We start from the raw sequence: 19,038 nt of genomic DNA, 5'->3' as shown, positions 1-19,038 counted from the left end.
TGTCCTCTGCTGCCTGTCACTCAAAATTGTTTGGCTCAAACCTAAATATTAAAGAACACGTTCGAACCTCCCTTTGTTAAGCTGGTGTGTGCTGCGGCCTCATTCCAGAAGACAAAGCTTGAAACTTCATGGTGTTGACGTCTTTCGGACTGACATCTCATTCTTCCTCAGACACGGATGAGGGCTGGGACTTCTAGGGAGGGACTTCTGCATCAGCAGCAGAGTTGTATGTGTGTTGCTAAGATACCTTCTCTGGGAAGAGTTAAACAAAGCCCACCTCTCCTCCTACCTCAGGAAAAAGCCAAGGTACAATTGTACCAGTTCTCTCTGGGAACCAATGAGTTAATTAGGCTTATTTGGGGGCAATAGGTAAGGGGTTATGGGAAGGAGTAAGGGGACCTGATGCAACCATACTGGATGGTTTGCACCCAGCAATGATGAAGACTGTCCCAAGGCTGTGCAGATGGAGTGGGCTCCCATAACCCTTCTCCACCCTTACCCCCTTCACCCAGTGGTTCTCCACCTCCCCAATGCTTCCAACCTTTAATACAGTTTCTCACGTGGTGACCTATGGCCGTAAAACCGTGGCATTGCTATTTCATACCTGGAATTTTGCTGCTGTTAGGAATTGTAATGAGGACATATCTGATATGCAGGATACCGGTAACCTCTGTGTGATTGTGACCCGAGGGTTGAGAACCACAGGGACTCAGAAGCCGATGCAGTAGGAGCAGAATTGTATATGACTGGTTGGGTTGGGTGGCCATCTACACTCAGGAGGCTCTGACTGCCCTTCCCACCCCTTCCTCTCAAGAGGAAAAGTCAACCATCAAGAAGCCAGGCTATGACGGTTTATGGCAAGCAGGTCAGTCAAACTCATGAACTCAGCCGCCTCTGGGCTTTGGCGGATAGTCCTGTACAACAGTGTGTGTTTATAAAAACTAAAAATATCTTAATTACACTACAGGTCGGAGTTCAGGGGCAGTGGGAATTGTGTTTTTCTTACAGCCCTCTGTGACGCCTGTGAACCCCGGCCTGCACAGTGACTTTCAGCAAAGTACAAACTCTCTCACACTGTGGGGGAAGAAAACCGGCATTCAGTATGCTTGGCTAAGATCAGAGATTCTCTGTGTGTTGGGAGTCAGTCAGTTTTCTTATCTTTTTTTTTAAGGTGAGTTACACCTGCTCCTGCACAGCCAGCTCGCCTCAGATTTACCATTCGACTGACTCCCCAACTCCATGCTCCATCTGCTGGGGATATGGCCCACAGCCTGTTTGAATAAGAACATTAACAATGGGCATGAAAGGGTTGAGAGATCCAGCCCCTAGCTTGACTAATACAAGGCAAGAGGTTTAATCTCTGGCACTGCAGAGGGAATGTGCGACTGGAAACCAGATTTTGATAATGACTGATAAGTTTTTCTTTCAGACTCTATGGTCTAGAGCCTTTAAATAAAAACAGGGCAGGAGTGAGTGAGTTGTCTTTTCTATTACTGCAATAAAACACCATGACCAGAAGACACTCCAAGAGGAAAAGGTGTCTTTCCTCTTGTATAGTCCTGAAGGCAGGAAGGGCAGGAATTCAAGGTAGAAATGGAAAGCAAAAGCCATGGAGGAGTAGGGTTGACTGACTTTCTCCTCCCCGCCCCAGCAGCTTGCGAGGCTGCCTCCCTACTCACCCCAGGATCTCCTGTCTGGGGGGGCATTGCTGACAGTGAGCGAGACCCTTCCACATCAATTGTTAATTAATACCCTGAAGACTTGCCTATGGGACAATCTTCTTTAGGCTTTTCTCAATTAGGATTTCCTCTTCCCCATGACATCTAGGTTTGTGTCAAATTGACAAAAACCACTTAGATACTTTGTTCCTTCATGTTACTGTTTTAAAGGCACTTTTTTTTTTTGTCACTATAACAAGGGCTGGTTGGGAAATCACTTGATTGCATCACGGAGGATGGTAAGTCTATATTACAAGAAAGCATGCATGAAGATGATGATGTAAGTCTCTGGTCATGAGGTTGACACACTCGATCTTATATGTTGTGTTATATACTGTTAGTACGTAAATGTGTAAATCATTCAAAAATCATTGAAAACTAATTATCTGAAACACCCTCTAAAAGCCTGTCAACTGTTCATGTTGTTTAAAAAAAAATTTTTTTTTTAATTAGGATCTCCTTGGACCTGTAATTCCAGCCATTCAGGAAGCTGAGGCAGGAGGATCTCATTTTCAAGTTACCTACCTGTACACCTTAGATCCTGTGTCAGAACTATAAAGAAGGCTGGAAGTATAGATCAACGGTAGATCATTTGTCTGGCATGCATGAGAGCCTCATTCAGTGAGAACTGGGTTCAAAATTCAATTCAACAAGACACAAAGTTGGAAATGATGCTTGTAATTCTAGCTAAGCCAAAGTTAGAAATGCTGCAGGTCTTATTCTGTGATTTGAATTGCTTTGGTCCTCAGGTTTTTTTTTTTTTTTTTTTTTTTTTTTTTGGTTTGGTGTGTGTGTTTATTTTTCAAGCACTTTCCAAAGCATATTTAAATTAGAAACTCTTGCTGGCCACTTGTGGAAGGCCATCCTCTGAACATCACAGCTACCGTCTTCACGAGAACAGCTGTTAACTATTAAGATCTGAGAAAAACTGACCTGTTGGCTGTGGACATTCCTCCATAGAACTGGGTGGTGTGGGTCACTGGGCCCCGAGCTGATTCTCTCCCTCTCCAGCTAGAAGTAATTCTGCTCTAATTGCACGTGCACGTGGCTCGTGCACGTGGGTGCTGCTAGCGTGTCTAAGGGGTGGAAGGTTACCTCAAGAGTGTCTTTGCTGGTGCAACTATGGGGAAGTCGTCATTAATCATCCATGCTGGGCTTAGGTTATTCAGTGATACGGCCGCTTCGATGTCACTTGTGTCCTGTAAGGAAGCCGGGCAAGCTCTGTTATCTAAGCCAGGCGTGGGTGGAACCCTGCTTTGGGGCTGTCATTGGAAGCCCCAGTGCGGTAAGTAGACATTAGATCTCATCCCCCCAGGAACGCTAAGGAAACACCCTGAAACCTGGGTCTGCTGCATACCAGCCACAACAGAGAGACACCCTCGCACCACCATCTGATAGTTTTCAACAACTAGTGTCTTTTTTATATAAGAAATCAAGGTATTACCTAAAAATACCTTTTTAAACGTTGATTTGGCCCCATCTGTATCAGTTTTTAACTCTCCTCGTGCGAAGCCACGGAGCTTACATTAGGTCACAGGGTAACCGATAGGGTTGAATAAAGCAGCTAATGTCTGTCACGGGATGCAAAGCTGGCAGCATCGTGCACGCTGGTGAAAGCTGTCAAAAGACTGGGCCACCATGTTATAAATTAGGGCGCAGGGAAAATGGAGGAGCCACAGCACGGCCCCTATGGCAGGGACATGCTCTAGTGGGCACGAAAACTGCCTAATCGAGGGGTGGTGGAGTCCGGCATTGACTGCAGGCTCCATCTCCTAACGCTGGTGGACCTGGGGCAGCACCGCGCCCCCTGCTGGCAGGCGGCTCTACAGCGCAGCATCACCACTCCGCGAGTCTGGGAATAGGAAAGCAGCCAGAGGCCCCTACAGACCCTTCCGTCACTTCCGGCTGACTTATCGTGGGCAGGGCAGGGGTCATCCTTCCCAGAAGCACTAGGTGTGCTCTATGGCAGGAAGTGTCTGGGTAAGGGGCGTGGCCTGATTGGGCGGCGCTGATTGGACGAGCGCTTCCCGCCTTCAGTTGGCGCCCAGGAGGCACCATAGCACTCGACGGCCCTTTCCGGCGGAGGCGGTTGCGGGGCCGGGGTGTGTGCTGGGCTGCAGGTGAGGCAGGTCGACGGGAGGCAGTGGTGAGGACGTGAGGCGGCGTTGTGGGCGACATTGACTGTGCCAGCCATTGGGCAACGCTACAGGGAGAGGTTTGTGAGGTGCGAGGCCCCCGCGGCCTGGGCTGTGGTAAAGAGCGGGGCTAGGCCTGGAGTCGGGGGAGGCCTTAGAGCTGAGGGAGTCGGGAAGCGCGAGGCCGCGGGGCCCTAAGCATGCGCACTAGGGCTTGGACTGGAAGCTTGAAGCTTCCTCCCTCTGCACTCTCGGCGTTTCTAGTACCGTGGGATTCCTTCAGACTTCCAGTGTCAGGCTGGAGCCATGCCAGGTCCTCAGCCTGGATTAGGACCCTCCCTCCCCCTCCCCAGCCCCCAGCTTTGCCAAGACTGCACGCGCATGTGCAATGCCTGCTCACGTGCTTGGGTGTTGGATGAACTCTTGGGCCTTCTGTAAAGTCACTTGTGTCTCCCTATTTCTGAGTTGCTCTGGCATCGGTTGGTTGTCCAATAATAATCGGACCATGCCCAAACCCTGCTCTGGACCCAAACCCGTCTGTGCTTCCCTTTGTTTTCCTTCCTTCCTTTCTTTCTTTCTTTCTTTCTTTCTTTCTTTCTTTCTTTCTTTCTTTCTTTCTTTCTTTCTTTCTTTCTCTCTTTCTCTCTCTCTCTTTCTTTTCTTTCTTTCTTTCCTTCCTTCTTTCTCTTCCTTCCTTCCTTCCTTCCTTCCTTCTTTCTTTTCTTTCTTGTTCATTTATGAGTGCCATAAAGATCTCTTAAAAGTCTTCCTCAGGGTGGAAAAGCTGACAACCTTTGTTTAGCTTTCTCTTTGACTTGCAAATGGTTGGCTTATTTGACAGGCAGCTCAAAAACTGGTTTTGCCTTTGTTCCAGTCAGGAGTCATGCAATTGCCCACCCCGCCTTGGATAAATTTACACACACACACACACACACACACACACACACACACACACACAGAGAGAGAGAGAGAGAGAGAGAGAGAGAGAGAGAGAGAGAGAGAGAGAGAGAGAGAGAGAGAAGACACACCAGAAGAGGGCGATCTCATTACAGATGGTTGAGAGCCACCATATGGTTGCTGGGATTTGCTGAGATTTTAACTCAGGACCTCTGGAAGAGCAAGTCAGTGCTCTTAACCACTGGGCCATCTCTTCAGCCACCCCCCTCCCTGCCATATAGATACTAAAATTTCCTTTTCCTTGGTTGTACAAAGGAAGGTTAGAAAATAGAACCATCTGGCTAGCATAATAAATCTTTTGGACATAATTATTGTGTGCAGTGTATAGATGGCTCGGAGCACTTTGGGGAAATTGCATTATTTCCAATTGTTTTAGTTGTGAAACATTATGGCAGGGCTGCACTGACAGCTGCTGGCCCCAAGGAAACAGAGCACATGATCTACAGAATAAATATTTAAATGTTAACTGTTTTAAATCACATTTTCAAATTGGAAATGAAATAAAATGTTACAGTTTTCAATTTCATTTATATACTTTAACTGCAGTAAAATGGAAAAGAGGATGTAAAGATAGTTTTATAACTATTGGCAAAATACCTACGCTGAATGTATTCACTATGGATATTTGATACTGGGCTGGTGATTTTTGGATAGGTAATAAAAACCTACTAAATTTATAAATCAGTACATTTTACATATTCTTAGTTTTTAACAATAACTGTTAAATAACTGCTTTTAGACAATCATTAGGATTGAAACAATACATACTTTCAAAGTATATTAAGTGAGTATATTTTAATAAGATCATGTATTTTTTTAATATTTTCTGGCATATTGAATTTTCATTAGAATTAACTATTGACCTTATATAGTAATGTTAAACATGTCTAAGCAACTTGACATTTTAAAATAAATGTTACCGTATTTTGTCATAACAAGCTTACCCAATATTCTAATGGTTACTTTCTAGCTAACTGCTACCAACAAAGATTTTCTATGAAGTAACTTAAGATAAAAGAGGGTCTATTAAAAGAAAGAAAAACGTTTATGATCTGGGAGAATGGAACCTAGGGATAAAATGTTTATGTATCTGAAGCTAGCTTATAGAGAGGAAGCTCTGCCTCTTCCCAAAGTTCTTCCACCCTTTCATTTTTTTAGCATGGACACAGATGTCCTTTTCAAAGTATAGCTTGCTCTTGTGTGTACTTTAATTTTTCACAAACACTCTAGAGGAATCATCTATGTCTTATTTCACTTTTCTTTTTTACCCGAATGGGACCTCCTTCTGAGATAAAGACTGGCCCTTTAAACCTTGCTTAAATATTCTGTTGTTTTCTGTGCACATTGCTTCTGTTTACCTAATTTCTCTCTACTGCACCAACAAAGGCAGGGTTTTTTTCAATGTTCCTGAAAAAAGAAAGAAAAAAAAAAAAAGACTGCTGATAGAGGCAGTGCTACAGTAATTAAATACTTTTAGTACTTTTAGGTTTCTGTAAAACATATAGCTAGAAATGGAACTACATGTTCTAGAACACAGTATGTTTGTCTATCATCTCTACTTTTTTCAAAGTACAATTATTGATACCATCATTTTCTATTTTCATATTATCAGACTATAATTTCATATTATAGTTTTTGCCATCCTAGTAAGTGTGGGAGTTGGTTGTTTTAATTAGAACTTCTGTTATAGAGGTAACATCTTGTCCTTCTATTAGCCACTTTATTTTTAAGTTTCTCTTTTTCTGAATGACTTGTTCTTTTATCTCTTTCACTTTCATAGTTTTGTCCTTGATTCCTCCGTTCTTCAAAATTATTTTAATGTATGTTTAATAAGCAAAAATAAACATCTTTATGATAAAATATATAATTTAAAGTATATGACAAACAATGTAAAAGGGGCTAAACTATTCTATTTGATTTAAAAAACATCAAATATCATGTTTTAAGATTTTAAAACTGTAAAAACAATGAACATACGATAAGCTGCATAAAATGTTTTCTCTCATAGGTGTCTGTGTTCTCCTATTCTTAAATGAAGTCAAAATGCCAGTAAGACCAGACCTCCAAGTATGTAGTTCCTAGACCACAAACAGGCATTTATTCCCTAAAATAACGTTTGTGAACTAACATTTGCCTGTTGGTATATTTTTAGCTGTGACAAACTTAATGTTTTATGAAGTACTCAAGAGTAATTTAAATATAGTTTCCTTTATAAAAATATTTGTAAAGTATGTTAAGAACCTAAAATATTAAAGTATTGATTTATTTACATGTGGTTTCAATATTGCAGATAGTCATATACAGATTAACATACCTGGAAGTTCAGATTAACGTTTTAAATGGTCTGATTATTACATTTATATATACATGCAGTTTGCAACTAAGTCTGATCAGTGATCAGATTACAGTCTGAAAGCTTCCTTTTCTTGTTCTGTAATAGAGGGGATAGCAGGTTTGATAAAAGTCATAGTAGGGTAATACTTAGGTTGAAATATAATTTTTAAAAGTATAAAATTACCTTTATACAGTTTAATTTTTAAATATTATGAAGTTTGTACTCAGATATGCTAGGATTTTGCCCTTGGATTAAGTATAGTTTTTATAATATTGATTTTATTTTTCATTTAGTTTATGATTTAGAGTTGATAAAGCTTGTGATATTATTTGAATTGATAAAGATGTAAATATAAATGGGAAGCTTTTAATAAAGTATTTTCTATCTGAAATTATTACTAAAGAAAATCAGTTACTCTGGATAGTGGTAGATATTTTTTAAAATATAAGTATTTTATGAGCTGATTTTATTAATTTCATGAAAAAATTATTCTTTGGTAGTTCAGTTGCATAAAGTGACTAATTTTGATGGAATACTTGTGCTATTGAATATATCTCTCCAGCAGTTAGAAAAGTGTATTGATGATGCTTTGAGAAAGAATGACTTCAAGCCTTTGATGACACTTTTACAAATTGATATTTGTGAGGATGTGAAGATTAAATGCAGCAAACAATTCCTCCGCAAGTTGGATAACTTGATATGCAGGGTAAATACTCATGTTTGTTTAATAGCTCCTAAAATTATTACATATGATTTTACTTTCTAGGAAGGAGGGCTCCATTCAAAAATAGAGAAAGTCTTGGACCAGCTTGCTTCCAATGATTTAAATGTTTTATCAGCATGTGCTTATTATTTGAGACATCTCAACAATGAACTTTTGTTTCTAAAGTAAAATGCATAAAATCTTTGTTTCAAATGCTGCCATTATTAATCTGAGGGAAAAGACTACCTATAAACAATTTAGAGATCCACTACCATATTTGTGGTGATATACAGTGCTTAGTAATTTAAAAAATAAAGCAAACACAAAACATTTCTGAAAATTGTATTTAAAAAGAGGTAACTATATATTGGCTCCAGGTACCCAAGACTGTTGATGAATGATTGGTTGAATAAGAATTTGTAATCTATTTGTGGTAGCTAATGCCTGTAAATGTAGCACATGGGATGCTGAGGCAGGGAGAATGCCACAAGTTGTAGGCCTGTCTCCAAATCAAAGTGCTACCTTTAACTCTTTAAACGGGAAGGAGAAAACTGCTTCCATAAACTTTGTGGATTTTATGCAGGTGACTATTTACAATTTGCCGTTATCTGGGTGGTTTGGGACAACTTGCTTTATTAAGCCATTCTTCTCATCCTTTCCATTAGACAGATGTTGAGAATGACTCCTTTTAGGAAATTTGAAGATTGTAAGTTAATGCTGCTCCCAGAACAATGTTTATTCCTTTCCATGTTTTATTTGCAGCAGTTTAAATATGCACATTTCATTTTAGGAACTTAATAAAAAGGATATGCAAACTATTTCAAACATCTTGATATGTATTGGAAGATGTAGCAAGAATATCTTTATTTTGGGACAAGCTGGACTTCAAACCCTGATAAAACAAGGATTAGTCCAAAAGATAAGTACATATTCATAGGAGGGAATGCTGATTAAGGTTCAGTTTCTATTAAAAACAAAACAAAACAGCCCAACGACTGAATGCAAACTTAGAAACTTTATGTAGAACTTTTGAGAGTAAAGTAAATATTCTTATGATGTGGGTATAAGGCAAAGGTTCAGAAGGAAACTATACAAGTTCCTTGACAACCATGAGAATTTAGGATCACAAGATGCCAATAGGCCTTTTTTTGAATGATTTTCTGTTGACTTAGATTGTTTACTATCTGACGTGTACACTAAAATATAAGACACTGATTTTATATGCTTAATCACTTACATATAACCATCAGATGGTTATATGGGACACATAGTAGGTACTCATATATGAATCAAATTAAAGTAAAATAATTCCGAAAATACCCAAATAATATAAATTGTCCTGATAATTTTAGCTGATTATAACAAGTATATCTGTAGTAGGGATTTAAAAAGGGAAGTGTAAGCTCTTTGAAATGGAGTTATTATCACCATTGCTATTTTAAGCAGTGAGGAAATAAAGTTAAAAATACAAGACATTTCAAAAATGTAAAATTACTTTGATTATCAATACTGGAGTTTTCATTTTTAATGTCATTTTGTTTTGGGTTTATTCACTAAACAAATACAAATATATAAATTGTTAAAACAGACTACAAATTAAACTAATTTATGTGTTCATCTTTACATGGTTTCCTGGTTTGAAAATTCCAAGGAGATTATTCTGAGTCAACAACAATCAAAAGATGAAGCTGTTATGAATATGATAGAAGACTTACTTGATCTTTTGATGGTAAAAATGGCATTGACTGTTATAGAACATATTTTTATTAGAAAACCATTTGTTTGGTTATAAGAATCATTAATACACTGGCTAATAACTTGTTTGGGTTAATCTGTCCTAACTGTATAAAGCACTTAAGCTGGCTATATTAAGTAGTTTATTAATAAATGAAAGTTAAACAGTTGTATTGTGAATTAAAATTTGTCATTTTAGTAATAGCTTTTGTAATGATTTATAATAGTGAATTATAAATGATATATTTATCTTTTTTAGGTTGTATATGACATCAATGATGAAGGTAAAATATCTTATTTCCATCAAAACAACTTGCTAGGAACTTTTAGGATAAATTTTTTATTAACCATAATCTGATCCTAGGAATTCATGATCAAATTAAAGAATCAAAGTTGTTCTCTAAAGGACCAGATAGTAAAATTTTAAACTATATAGGCCAAGAGGAAAAAATGTAGACATTAGTTTGATATTTCAACAAATTTCAAAAATGATATATGGATACAATTGAGAATATATTTTTGTATTATGGACTTGTTAATAAGGCAGAAAATAGTATCTTTGAATTTTACTTAGGGATCAAAGTTTGTTTTAAAATTTAACATGTCAAATTTTTTAAACATGTTTATAATAAAAAATTTTATATCATGTAGAAAAGGCCAGTGTTTGGCCCTATCTTCAGGAAAAGCTCTCAGTTTTGGATCATTTTAAATATCTATCACTTGGAGGCATTAACTAAATTCTGATATTTTTTAAAATGTTTGCTGCTTATGTCTGCTCTTCAGAATGTCATTACCTAATAGTAATTACTTTCCACTGAAAATGATGTGGAAACTCCTTAACTACAAAGCAAAAATGACTTTTTTTTTGGAGAGATAAGTATCTTTTATTAAAAAAAATTAGAGCGATTTGTGAGATGGCTCAGTGTATAAAGTGCTTGTTATATACAGGATGTAAAGATGCTAACTATAACTCAAATGCAGGATCCAGAAAAATTATAGTACAATGAATTTACTGTCACAGAGAGTAAGATTGTGAGCCCACACAACCTCTTCCACATTGATTTTTGCACTTGCTTTTCAGTGGCTTGCTAGTCCCTGAATACTACTCTATGTGAAGATTGCTGGAGTAATAGTTTCTTTTTTATTTTTTTCATTTTTTTCCTCTTACAACTTTATTTTAAAAAGAGAGAGACGTGTACAGATTTTTAAAGGCATTTTGGCATAACACTATATGAATATATTTTTGTCAATACTTAATTCTTTTAGAGGTTTGATTGCATGCATTGAAATCTTCTAGTTACCATGAGCATAAAGTACATGTAGAACAGAACATAACATGGAAACAGAGTTTTCTTGGTGTGTATAGATTAAACATAATGATTTTTTGAATACCAAAAATTGCCACAAGGTTATATTCTTAGCTCTTGGATTATTAATGATTTAAGGTCCAGGTGTACCACACTCTGAGAGGGTGCTATATGCTTAAGTTTTTTTTTTCTAAGAAGGACTGAGGCTTTCACTTTTTGGCCTTTGTTTATTTTATTTTTTGAGCTTCATATGACCTGTGAGTTGTTTCTGGGTGTTCGGAACTTTCTGGGGCTAGTATCCAACTATCAGTGACAGCATATTATGTCTGTTCTTTTGTGACTGGGTTACCTCACACAGGATGATATTCTCTAGATGCATTCATTTTCCTAGGAATTTCATAAAGTCATTGTTTCTAATAGCTGCGTACTCCATTGTGTAAATATACCACAATTTTTGTATCCATTCATCTACTGAAGGACATCTGGGTTCTTTCTAGCTTCTGGCTATTATAAATTGGGCTGCTATGAACATTGTGCTACATGTGTCTGTATTGTATGTTGGAGCATCTCTGGGGTATATGCCCAGAAGGGAAATAACTGGGTCTTCAAGTAGGACTATGTCCAATTTTCTGAGGAACCGCCAGATTGATTTCCAGAGTGGTTGTACCAGTTTACAACCCCACCAACAGTGGAGGGGTGTGTTCTTCTTTCTCCACATCCTCACCAGCATCTGCTGTCATCTGAGTTTTTGATCTTAGCCATTCTGACTGGTGTGAGGTAGAATCTCAGGGTTGTTTTGATTTGCATTTCCCGGATGACTAGGGATGTTGAGCACTTCCTTAGATGCTTCTCAGCCATTCGATATTCCTCAATTGAGAATTTTTTGTTTAGCTCTGTACCCCATTTTTTAATAGGATTGTTTGTTTCTCTGGTGTCTAACTTCTTGAGTTCTTTGTATATATTGGATATTAGACCTGTATCAGATGTGAGATTTGTAAAGATCCTTTTCCAATCTGTTGGCTGCCGTTTTGTTTTCTTGACAGTGTCCTTAGCCTTACAGAAACTTTGCAATCTCATTAAGTCCCATTTCTCGGTCCTTGGTACAAGTCATTGGTGTTCTGTTCAGGAAATTTTCCCCTGTTCCTATGTGTTCTAAGGTTTTCCCTACTTTCTCATCTAATAGTTTCAGTGTACCTGGTTTAATGTGGAGATCTTTGAACCACTTGCACTTGAGCTTTGTACAAGGAGATAAGAAAGGGTCTATTTTCATTCTTCTGCATTCTGAGTGCCAGTTGAACCAACACCATTTGTTGTAGAGGCTGTCCTTTTTCCATTGAATGTTTTCAGCTCCTTTGTCAAAAATCAAGTGACCATATGTGTGATAGTTCATTTCTGGATCTTCTATTCTGTTTCACTGGTCAACCTGTCTATCTCTGTACCAGTACCATGCGGTTTTTAACACAATTGCCCTGTAATATAGCTTGAGGTCAGGGATGGTGATTCCTGAAGATGTTTTCTTGTTGTTGAGGATGGATTTTGATATTCTAGGTTTTTTGTTATTCCAGATGAATTTGCAAATTGCTCTTTCCAACTCTATGAAGAATTAAGTTGGAATTTTAATGGGGATTGCATTGAGTCTGTAGATTGCTTTTGGTAAGATGGCCATTTTTACAATGTTGATCCTTCCAATCCATGAACATGGGAGATCTTTCCATCTTCTGGTATTTTCTTCAATTTCCTTCTTCAGAGATTTGAAGTTTTTGTCATACAGGTCCTTCACTTGCTTAGTTAGAGTCACACCAAGGTATTTCATATTGTTTGTGACTATTGTGAAGGGTATCTTTTCCCTAATTTCTTTCTCAGCATGTTTGTCCTTTGAGTAGAGGAAGGCTACTGATTTGTTTGAGTTAATTTTATATCCAGCCACTTTGCTGAAGTTGTTTATCAGATGTAAAAGTTCTTTGGTGGAATTTTTGGGGTCACATAAGTATACTATCATGTCATCTGCAAATAGTGATATTTTTACTTCTTCCTTTCTGATTTTTATCCCTTTGATTTATTTTTGCTGTCTAATTGCTTCAGCCAGGACTTCCAGTACTATGTTGAATAGGTAGAGAGAGAGTGGGCAGCCTTGTCTAGTCCCTGATTTTACTGGGATTGCTTCAAGTTTCTCACCGTTAAGTTTAATGTTGGCTATTGGTTTGCTATATATTGCTTTTATTATATGGGCTTTGGATTCCTGTTCTTTCCAAGACTTTTAACACGAAGGGCTGTTGAGTTTGTCAAATGCTTTGTCAGCATCTAGTGAGATGACCATGTGGTTTTTTTCTTTGAGTTTGTTTATATAGTGGACTATGTTGATGGATTTCCGTATATTAAACCATCCCTGCATCCCAGGGATGAAGCCTACTTGATCATGGTGGAATGATCGTTTTGATATGTTCTTGGATTTGGTTTGCAAGGATTTTGTTGAGTATTTTTGCATCAATGTTCATAAGTGAGATTGGTCTGAAGTTCTCTTTCCTGGTAGGGTCTTTGTGTGGTTTAAGAATGGGGGTTATTGTGGCTTTGAAGAATGAGTTGGGTAGTGTTTAATCTAACTCTATTTTGTGGGATAGTTTGGAGAGTATTGGTATTAGGTCGTTAATAAATGTCTGATAGAATTCTGCACTGAACCCATCTAGACCTGGGCTTTTTTTGGTTGGGAGGCTTTTGATGACTGCTTCTATTTCTTTAGGTGTTATGGGATTATTTAGATGGTTTACCTGGTCCTGGTTTAACTTTAGTATCTGGTATCTGTCTAGGAATCCATCCATTTCCTCCAGATTTTCCAGCTTTGTTGAGTATAGGCTTTTGTAGTAGGATCTGATGATTTCTTGAATTTCCTCAGTTTCAGTTGTTATGTTTCCACTTTCCTTTCTGAATTTGTTAATTTGGATACTCTCTCTTTGCCCTCTAGTTTGTCTGGCTAAGGGTTTATTAATCTTGTTAATTTTCTCAAAGAACCAGCTCTTGATTTTGTTGATTCTTTGAGTGGTTCTATTTGTTTCTATTTGGTTAATTTCTGCTCTGAGTTTGATTATTTCTTGCTGTCTACTCCTCTTGGGTGTATCTCATTCTTTTTGTTCTAGAGCTTTCAGCTGTGCTGTCAAGTTGCTAGTGTATGCTTTCTCCAGTTTCTTTTTGGAGGCACTCAGAGCTATGAGTTTTCCTCTCAGTACTGCTTTCGTTATTTCCCATGGGTTTGCGTATGCTGTGCTTTCATTTTCATTAAATTCTAGAAAATCCTTAATTTCTTTCTTTATTTCTTCCTTAACCATGCTATTGTTGAGTAAAGCATTGTTCAGCTTTCATGTGTATATGGGCTTTTTGTTGTTTTTGTTGTTAATAAAGACCAGCCTTAGTCCATGGTGATCTGATAGGATGCATGGAAGTATTTCAATCTTCTTACATCTATTGAGGCTTGTGTTGTGATGAACTATATGGTCAGTTTTGGAGAAGGTGCCGTGAGGTGCTGAGAAGAAGGTGTATTCTTTTGTTTTAGGGTGAAATGTTCTATAGAGGTCTATTAATTCCAATTGGTTCATAACCTCTGCTAGTTTCACTGTGTCCTTGTTCAGTTTCTGCTTCTATGATCTGTCCATTGATGAGAGTGGTGTATTCAGGTCTCCCACTATTATTGTGTGTGGCACGATGTATGTTTTGAGCTTTAGTAGGTTTTCTTTTGTGAATATGGGTGCTCTTGTATTTGGAGCATATGGTAAGGATTTAGAATTCATCCTGATAAATTTTCCCTGTAATGAGTAAATAGTGCCCATCCTTATCTTTTTTGATAACTTTTGGTTGAAAAATCTACTTTATTCAATATTAGAATGGCCACTCCAGCTTGTTTCTTGGGGCTGTTTGCTTGGAAGGTTTTTTCCCAGTCTTTTACTCTGAGATAGTGTCTGTATTTGTCGCTGAGATGAGTTTCCTGTATGCAGCAAAATACTGGATTCTGTTTATGTATCCAGTCTGATAGTCTATGTCTCTTTATTAGGGAATTGAGTCCATTTATGTTACCAGATATTAAGGAATAGTGGTTGCTGTTTTCTGCTAATTTTGCTTTTAAAGAGGTAGAATTATGTCTGTATGTCTTTGTTCTTTTGGTTTTCTTGCTTAGTTATTTTCTTGCTTTTTCTAGGATGTAGTTTCCCTCCTTGTGTTGGGTTTTCCATCTATTATTCTTTGTAGGTCTGTATTTGTGTTCAAATATTGTGTAAATTTAGTTTTGTCCTAGAATATCTTGGTCTCTCCCTCTATAGTTATTGAGAGTTTTCCTGGGTATAGTAACCTGGGCTGACATTTGTATTCTCTTAGGGTCTGTATGATGTCTGTCCAGGATCTTCTAGCATTCATAGTCTCTGTTGAGAAGTCAGGTGTAATTCTAATTGGTCTGACTTTTTATATGTTACATGACCTTTTCCCCTTACTGCTTTTAGTATTCTTTATTTTGAACACTTGGCATTTTGACTATTATGTGTCGGGAAGAATTTCTTTTCTGTTCCAATCTATTTGGAGTTCTGTAGGCTTCTTTTATGCTCATGGTCAGGATAGGGAAGTTTTCTTCTACGATTTTGTTGAAGATATTTACTGTGCCTCTTAGTTGATATTCTTTGTCTTCTATTCCTATTATCCTTAGGTTGGGTCTTCTCATTGTGTTCTGGATCTCCTGGATGGTTAGGAGCTTTTTGGTTTTTGCATCTTCGCTGAATGTTTTGTCTATGTTTTTAATGTTGTCTTCAGCCCCTGAGATTCTCTCTTCCATCTCTTGTAGTCTGTTGGAGATGCTTGCATCTGTGACTCCTGATTTCTTTTTTAGGTTTTCTATCTCCAGGGTTGTCTCTTTTTGTGTTTTCTTTATTGTTTCTGTTTCCATTTTTAATTCCTTCATCTCTTTGGTTGTGTTTCCTGTAGTTTTTTGAGTTCTTTGAGTGATTTTCGTGTTTCCTCTTTAAAAGCTTCTTTTGTCTATGGTTGTCCTCCCATGCTTGCTTAAGGGAGTTATTCATGCTCTTCTCGAAGATCTCCATCATCATCTTAAGGTATGGTTTCAGGTCTGAGTCTTCTTTTTCTGGAGTGTTTGGCAATCAATCCACTGCTTGCTGTGGTGGGGGAGCTGGGTTCTGATGTTGCCAGGTTGTCTTGGTTTCCATTGCTTAAGTTCTTTTGTTTTCCTCTTGCCATCTTGTTGTCTGTGGTTATATGTGGTCTTGTTGTCAGTGAATGGCACCTGTCTCTCCTGTGGATCTGAGGCCCATGGGCTTAGGAAGAAAATTGCTTCTGGGTGTTTGGCTTTTTGTGAGTGAGCAGTGAGTTCTGGTGGCAGGTACTCAGTTGTCTTTGTGGGCTCAGGTGGGGAGCTCTTGTGAGGCTGCTCTGGGAGCTCAGCCCTTTGCCCACTGGTTCTGAATACTAGTGGTGGGGATCTGGCTCTTTCTCCAGGCCAAAATGGACTCTTTTCCAGCAAGTACAGCACTCTCTGCTCACTGAGAACTCACAGTGTACCCTCCCTGGGCCTTTGTGTCAGGTTCACCTCTGGTCCAGGTGTAAAAGCACCCATGGAGCTGATATTCCAGAACTGTCTTCCAAAGGCAGATTATGATTCTCTCTGACATAGTCCCTGGCACTGCTTCCAAGCACTCTCTGTGCTCTGAATACTCACTGCACCACCTCACTAGGTCTGTACCCCAGGTTATCTGCTGGTCTAAGTGAAAGAGCTCCTTGGAGTCAGGTCTGCCAGCAAAGCCTTTCTGGGCGGGCGGATCCGGATACTCCCTTACTGTGGGCCGGAAAGGAACCTTTGCCACAAGCACCACTGCCAAGCCCTCTATGTGCTCTGGGTACTCACTGCATAACCTCACTAGGTCTGTACCCCAGGTTACCTGCTGGTCTAGGTGGAAGCCAAAAATGACTTTTAATGTAGCAGTTTCCTTTTTATCAAAATCAATGCCCAAAAATATTACAGGAGGAGCTCTAACTGAAGCTTGGGAAAAACCATAATGCCTTCTGCATATTTGTGGAGGAATGGAGATTTTCATTTCTTTTTCTCCTTTGAGATAGGATCTCACATAGCCCAGGCCACTCCTTAGTATGAAGCTGAGAGGCCTTGAATTCCTGATCCTATTGCTGCTACCTACTAAGTGCTGGGATTAGAGGCATATGTACAAAATGCCTGACAGTTGTTTCATGAACTTACTATGTCAGAAACAGACAAACATGTAATGTTTTTCCAAAGTGTCAGATTTGAATAACCATAAGTTCATGAAAGTACAATGACTACAGTGGCAGTGGTTTGCCAGATAATCAATTTACTTATTGTGGTAATGGTAATGTGGAATGCAGTTCTTTTATTCCCATCTTAATTATTATTTACTATCATATCACCTAACAATAAATAATCTTTTATCTGGGTATATGTGTTTTACAGACTGAATACAGCAGAATTCAAGAGGTCTTAGAACTGGGCTCGTAGAAATGTAATAGAATCTGTGTTGATAAAATAACCCAAACCACCACCAGGAAAGACTTAAAAACTGAGATGGGAGAATTGGGATTGAGAACAAAGATATGGACAATTGACAGAGACAAGACCAGGACAGGGTTTAGAGGAGAATCACTGGGGCTCAGGTCCTAGTTGGATGAGCAAGTAGATTGACAGACAGCAGTCCAACAGGCTATCCCAGCAGCGGGATGCTGAGCTAATGTCCCAAGGATAGCTAAGAGTTCTCTGTTGGTACTTGACCCATATGCCAGGTATCAGGTTCAGTTGTGGAGGCCATTGCTCTAGTAGTACTAAGTTTATCTCACTTTCTGGAAGCCAGATGAGGTAGTTTTATTCACCTTCCTTCGTCTGGCTGGCTGATTTTCTTGTGTCTGCTTTCTCTAATATAACTTGAATACACCCATGTGCCTATGCAATCTTGATTCACCTTGAAAACGGTGTAGAGTTAGCTTCTTTATAATTCTGAGGAATATGTCATGTATGGGTTACACACTAGGGTATGGTGCTGGACAGATGGTGCCATTCATAAATCCACCTAAGCAGTCAATCATCACATGTCCTCAAAATTGAGATTAAAACTGCTTATAAAATCAAGCCTGAAAAACCTCTGTATAATGTGGAGTAACTTAGAAGGACATAGCCTGATGTCAGCAGATTTGCTTCTCATTTTAACTTTTGGTAGTATGGGTAATGTGTAAATCAGTGTGGTGGTTGTGATCTTGTATGTTTGTCTTTCTATCACAATGTCACAGTTGCTTAAATAATAAATTCACAGTACAGTAGACTCATTGGCAGCAATTTGCAAGTAATTCTGCTTTCTTGATAGCCTCAGCCAAGGTAAATACAGACTCTTTTTTCCCAATCTTTATTACTAATACTTATATTCTGAGATAATATTGTACCTATCACACACGCCTATAGGGGTATAGGTTACATAATGACTCAAATGGGTATAACTGTAGCAAAATTTTAAAAGTTTTAGAAAGTCCTGAGAGATCAAGTCTGGGAGACTTACAGGGATGCAGAGTCTCTGTAGGAATGAGGTCATCGACCCAGGTTGGAGGGCTACTGGGGATTTTGCTGCTGCCATAGACTACAGGAACAAGGTATGGTAAAGTTTATAGAGACAAGAGAAAATACCCAGGTCCAGATGAATTAATAGGTGGGCAGGCAAGATGACAGTTTAGTTAGGTCATGTCAACTTTGGGGACAGAGACAACAGGCCCCTGAGGCAACCAGGATGGAGTTCCTTGTCAATCCCTTCACACATGCACGCGTGTTCTCCCTCTCTATCTCTCTAATCTGCTATGTGTACTAAGTTCTCAGGCCTGGTTTTCCTGATACAATTTTAATACACCCATATAATCTACAATCCAAATTTACTTGAATAAACTTATAGAGAGTATCACCCTTCTGCTTTGGGGAATAAGTTATGTTTGTACCCTGTGGCTGACACTGGTGTTTATGTGTCCAATAGGTGTAGAGTCATCCTGTCCTCAAAATGGAATCAAATACTGGTAGCAAAACAATCTCTTAGGGTAGAATGGATATGTTGTACAACATGGTAGGCACTACCTGATCTTAACAACAGTGTTAGTAAATGCC

General features: G+C 38.7%; 1 protein-coding gene across 1 annotated transcript in view; it reads left to right on the top strand.

The window, feature by feature from the left end:
• Positions 1-6,853: 6,853 nt before the first annotated feature.
• The window catches only part of SYCP2 (synaptonemal complex protein 2), a gene marked incomplete at both ends in the record, with an annotated part of 58,735 nt that continues 46,550 nt past the window's right edge, over positions 6,854-19,038 (top strand). The window contains 5 exons of the mRNA XM_080925588.1: positions 6,854-6,877; positions 7,708-7,851; positions 8,639-8,771; positions 9,477-9,577; positions 9,842-9,866. Of these exons, the coding sequence (XP_080781714.1) occupies positions 6,854-6,877; positions 7,708-7,851; positions 8,639-8,771; positions 9,477-9,577; positions 9,842-9,866 (427 nt within the window). The remainder of the gene's footprint in view (positions 6,878-7,707; positions 7,852-8,638; positions 8,772-9,476; positions 9,578-9,841; positions 9,867-19,038) is intronic.

The sequence above is a fragment of the Micromys minutus genome, assembly GCF_963924665.1.
Source record: "Micromys minutus genome assembly, chromosome: 11".
NCBI lineage: Eukaryota > Metazoa > Chordata > Mammalia > Rodentia > Muridae > Micromys > Micromys minutus.
This window is presented reverse-complemented; position numbering and strand designations above follow the sequence as displayed.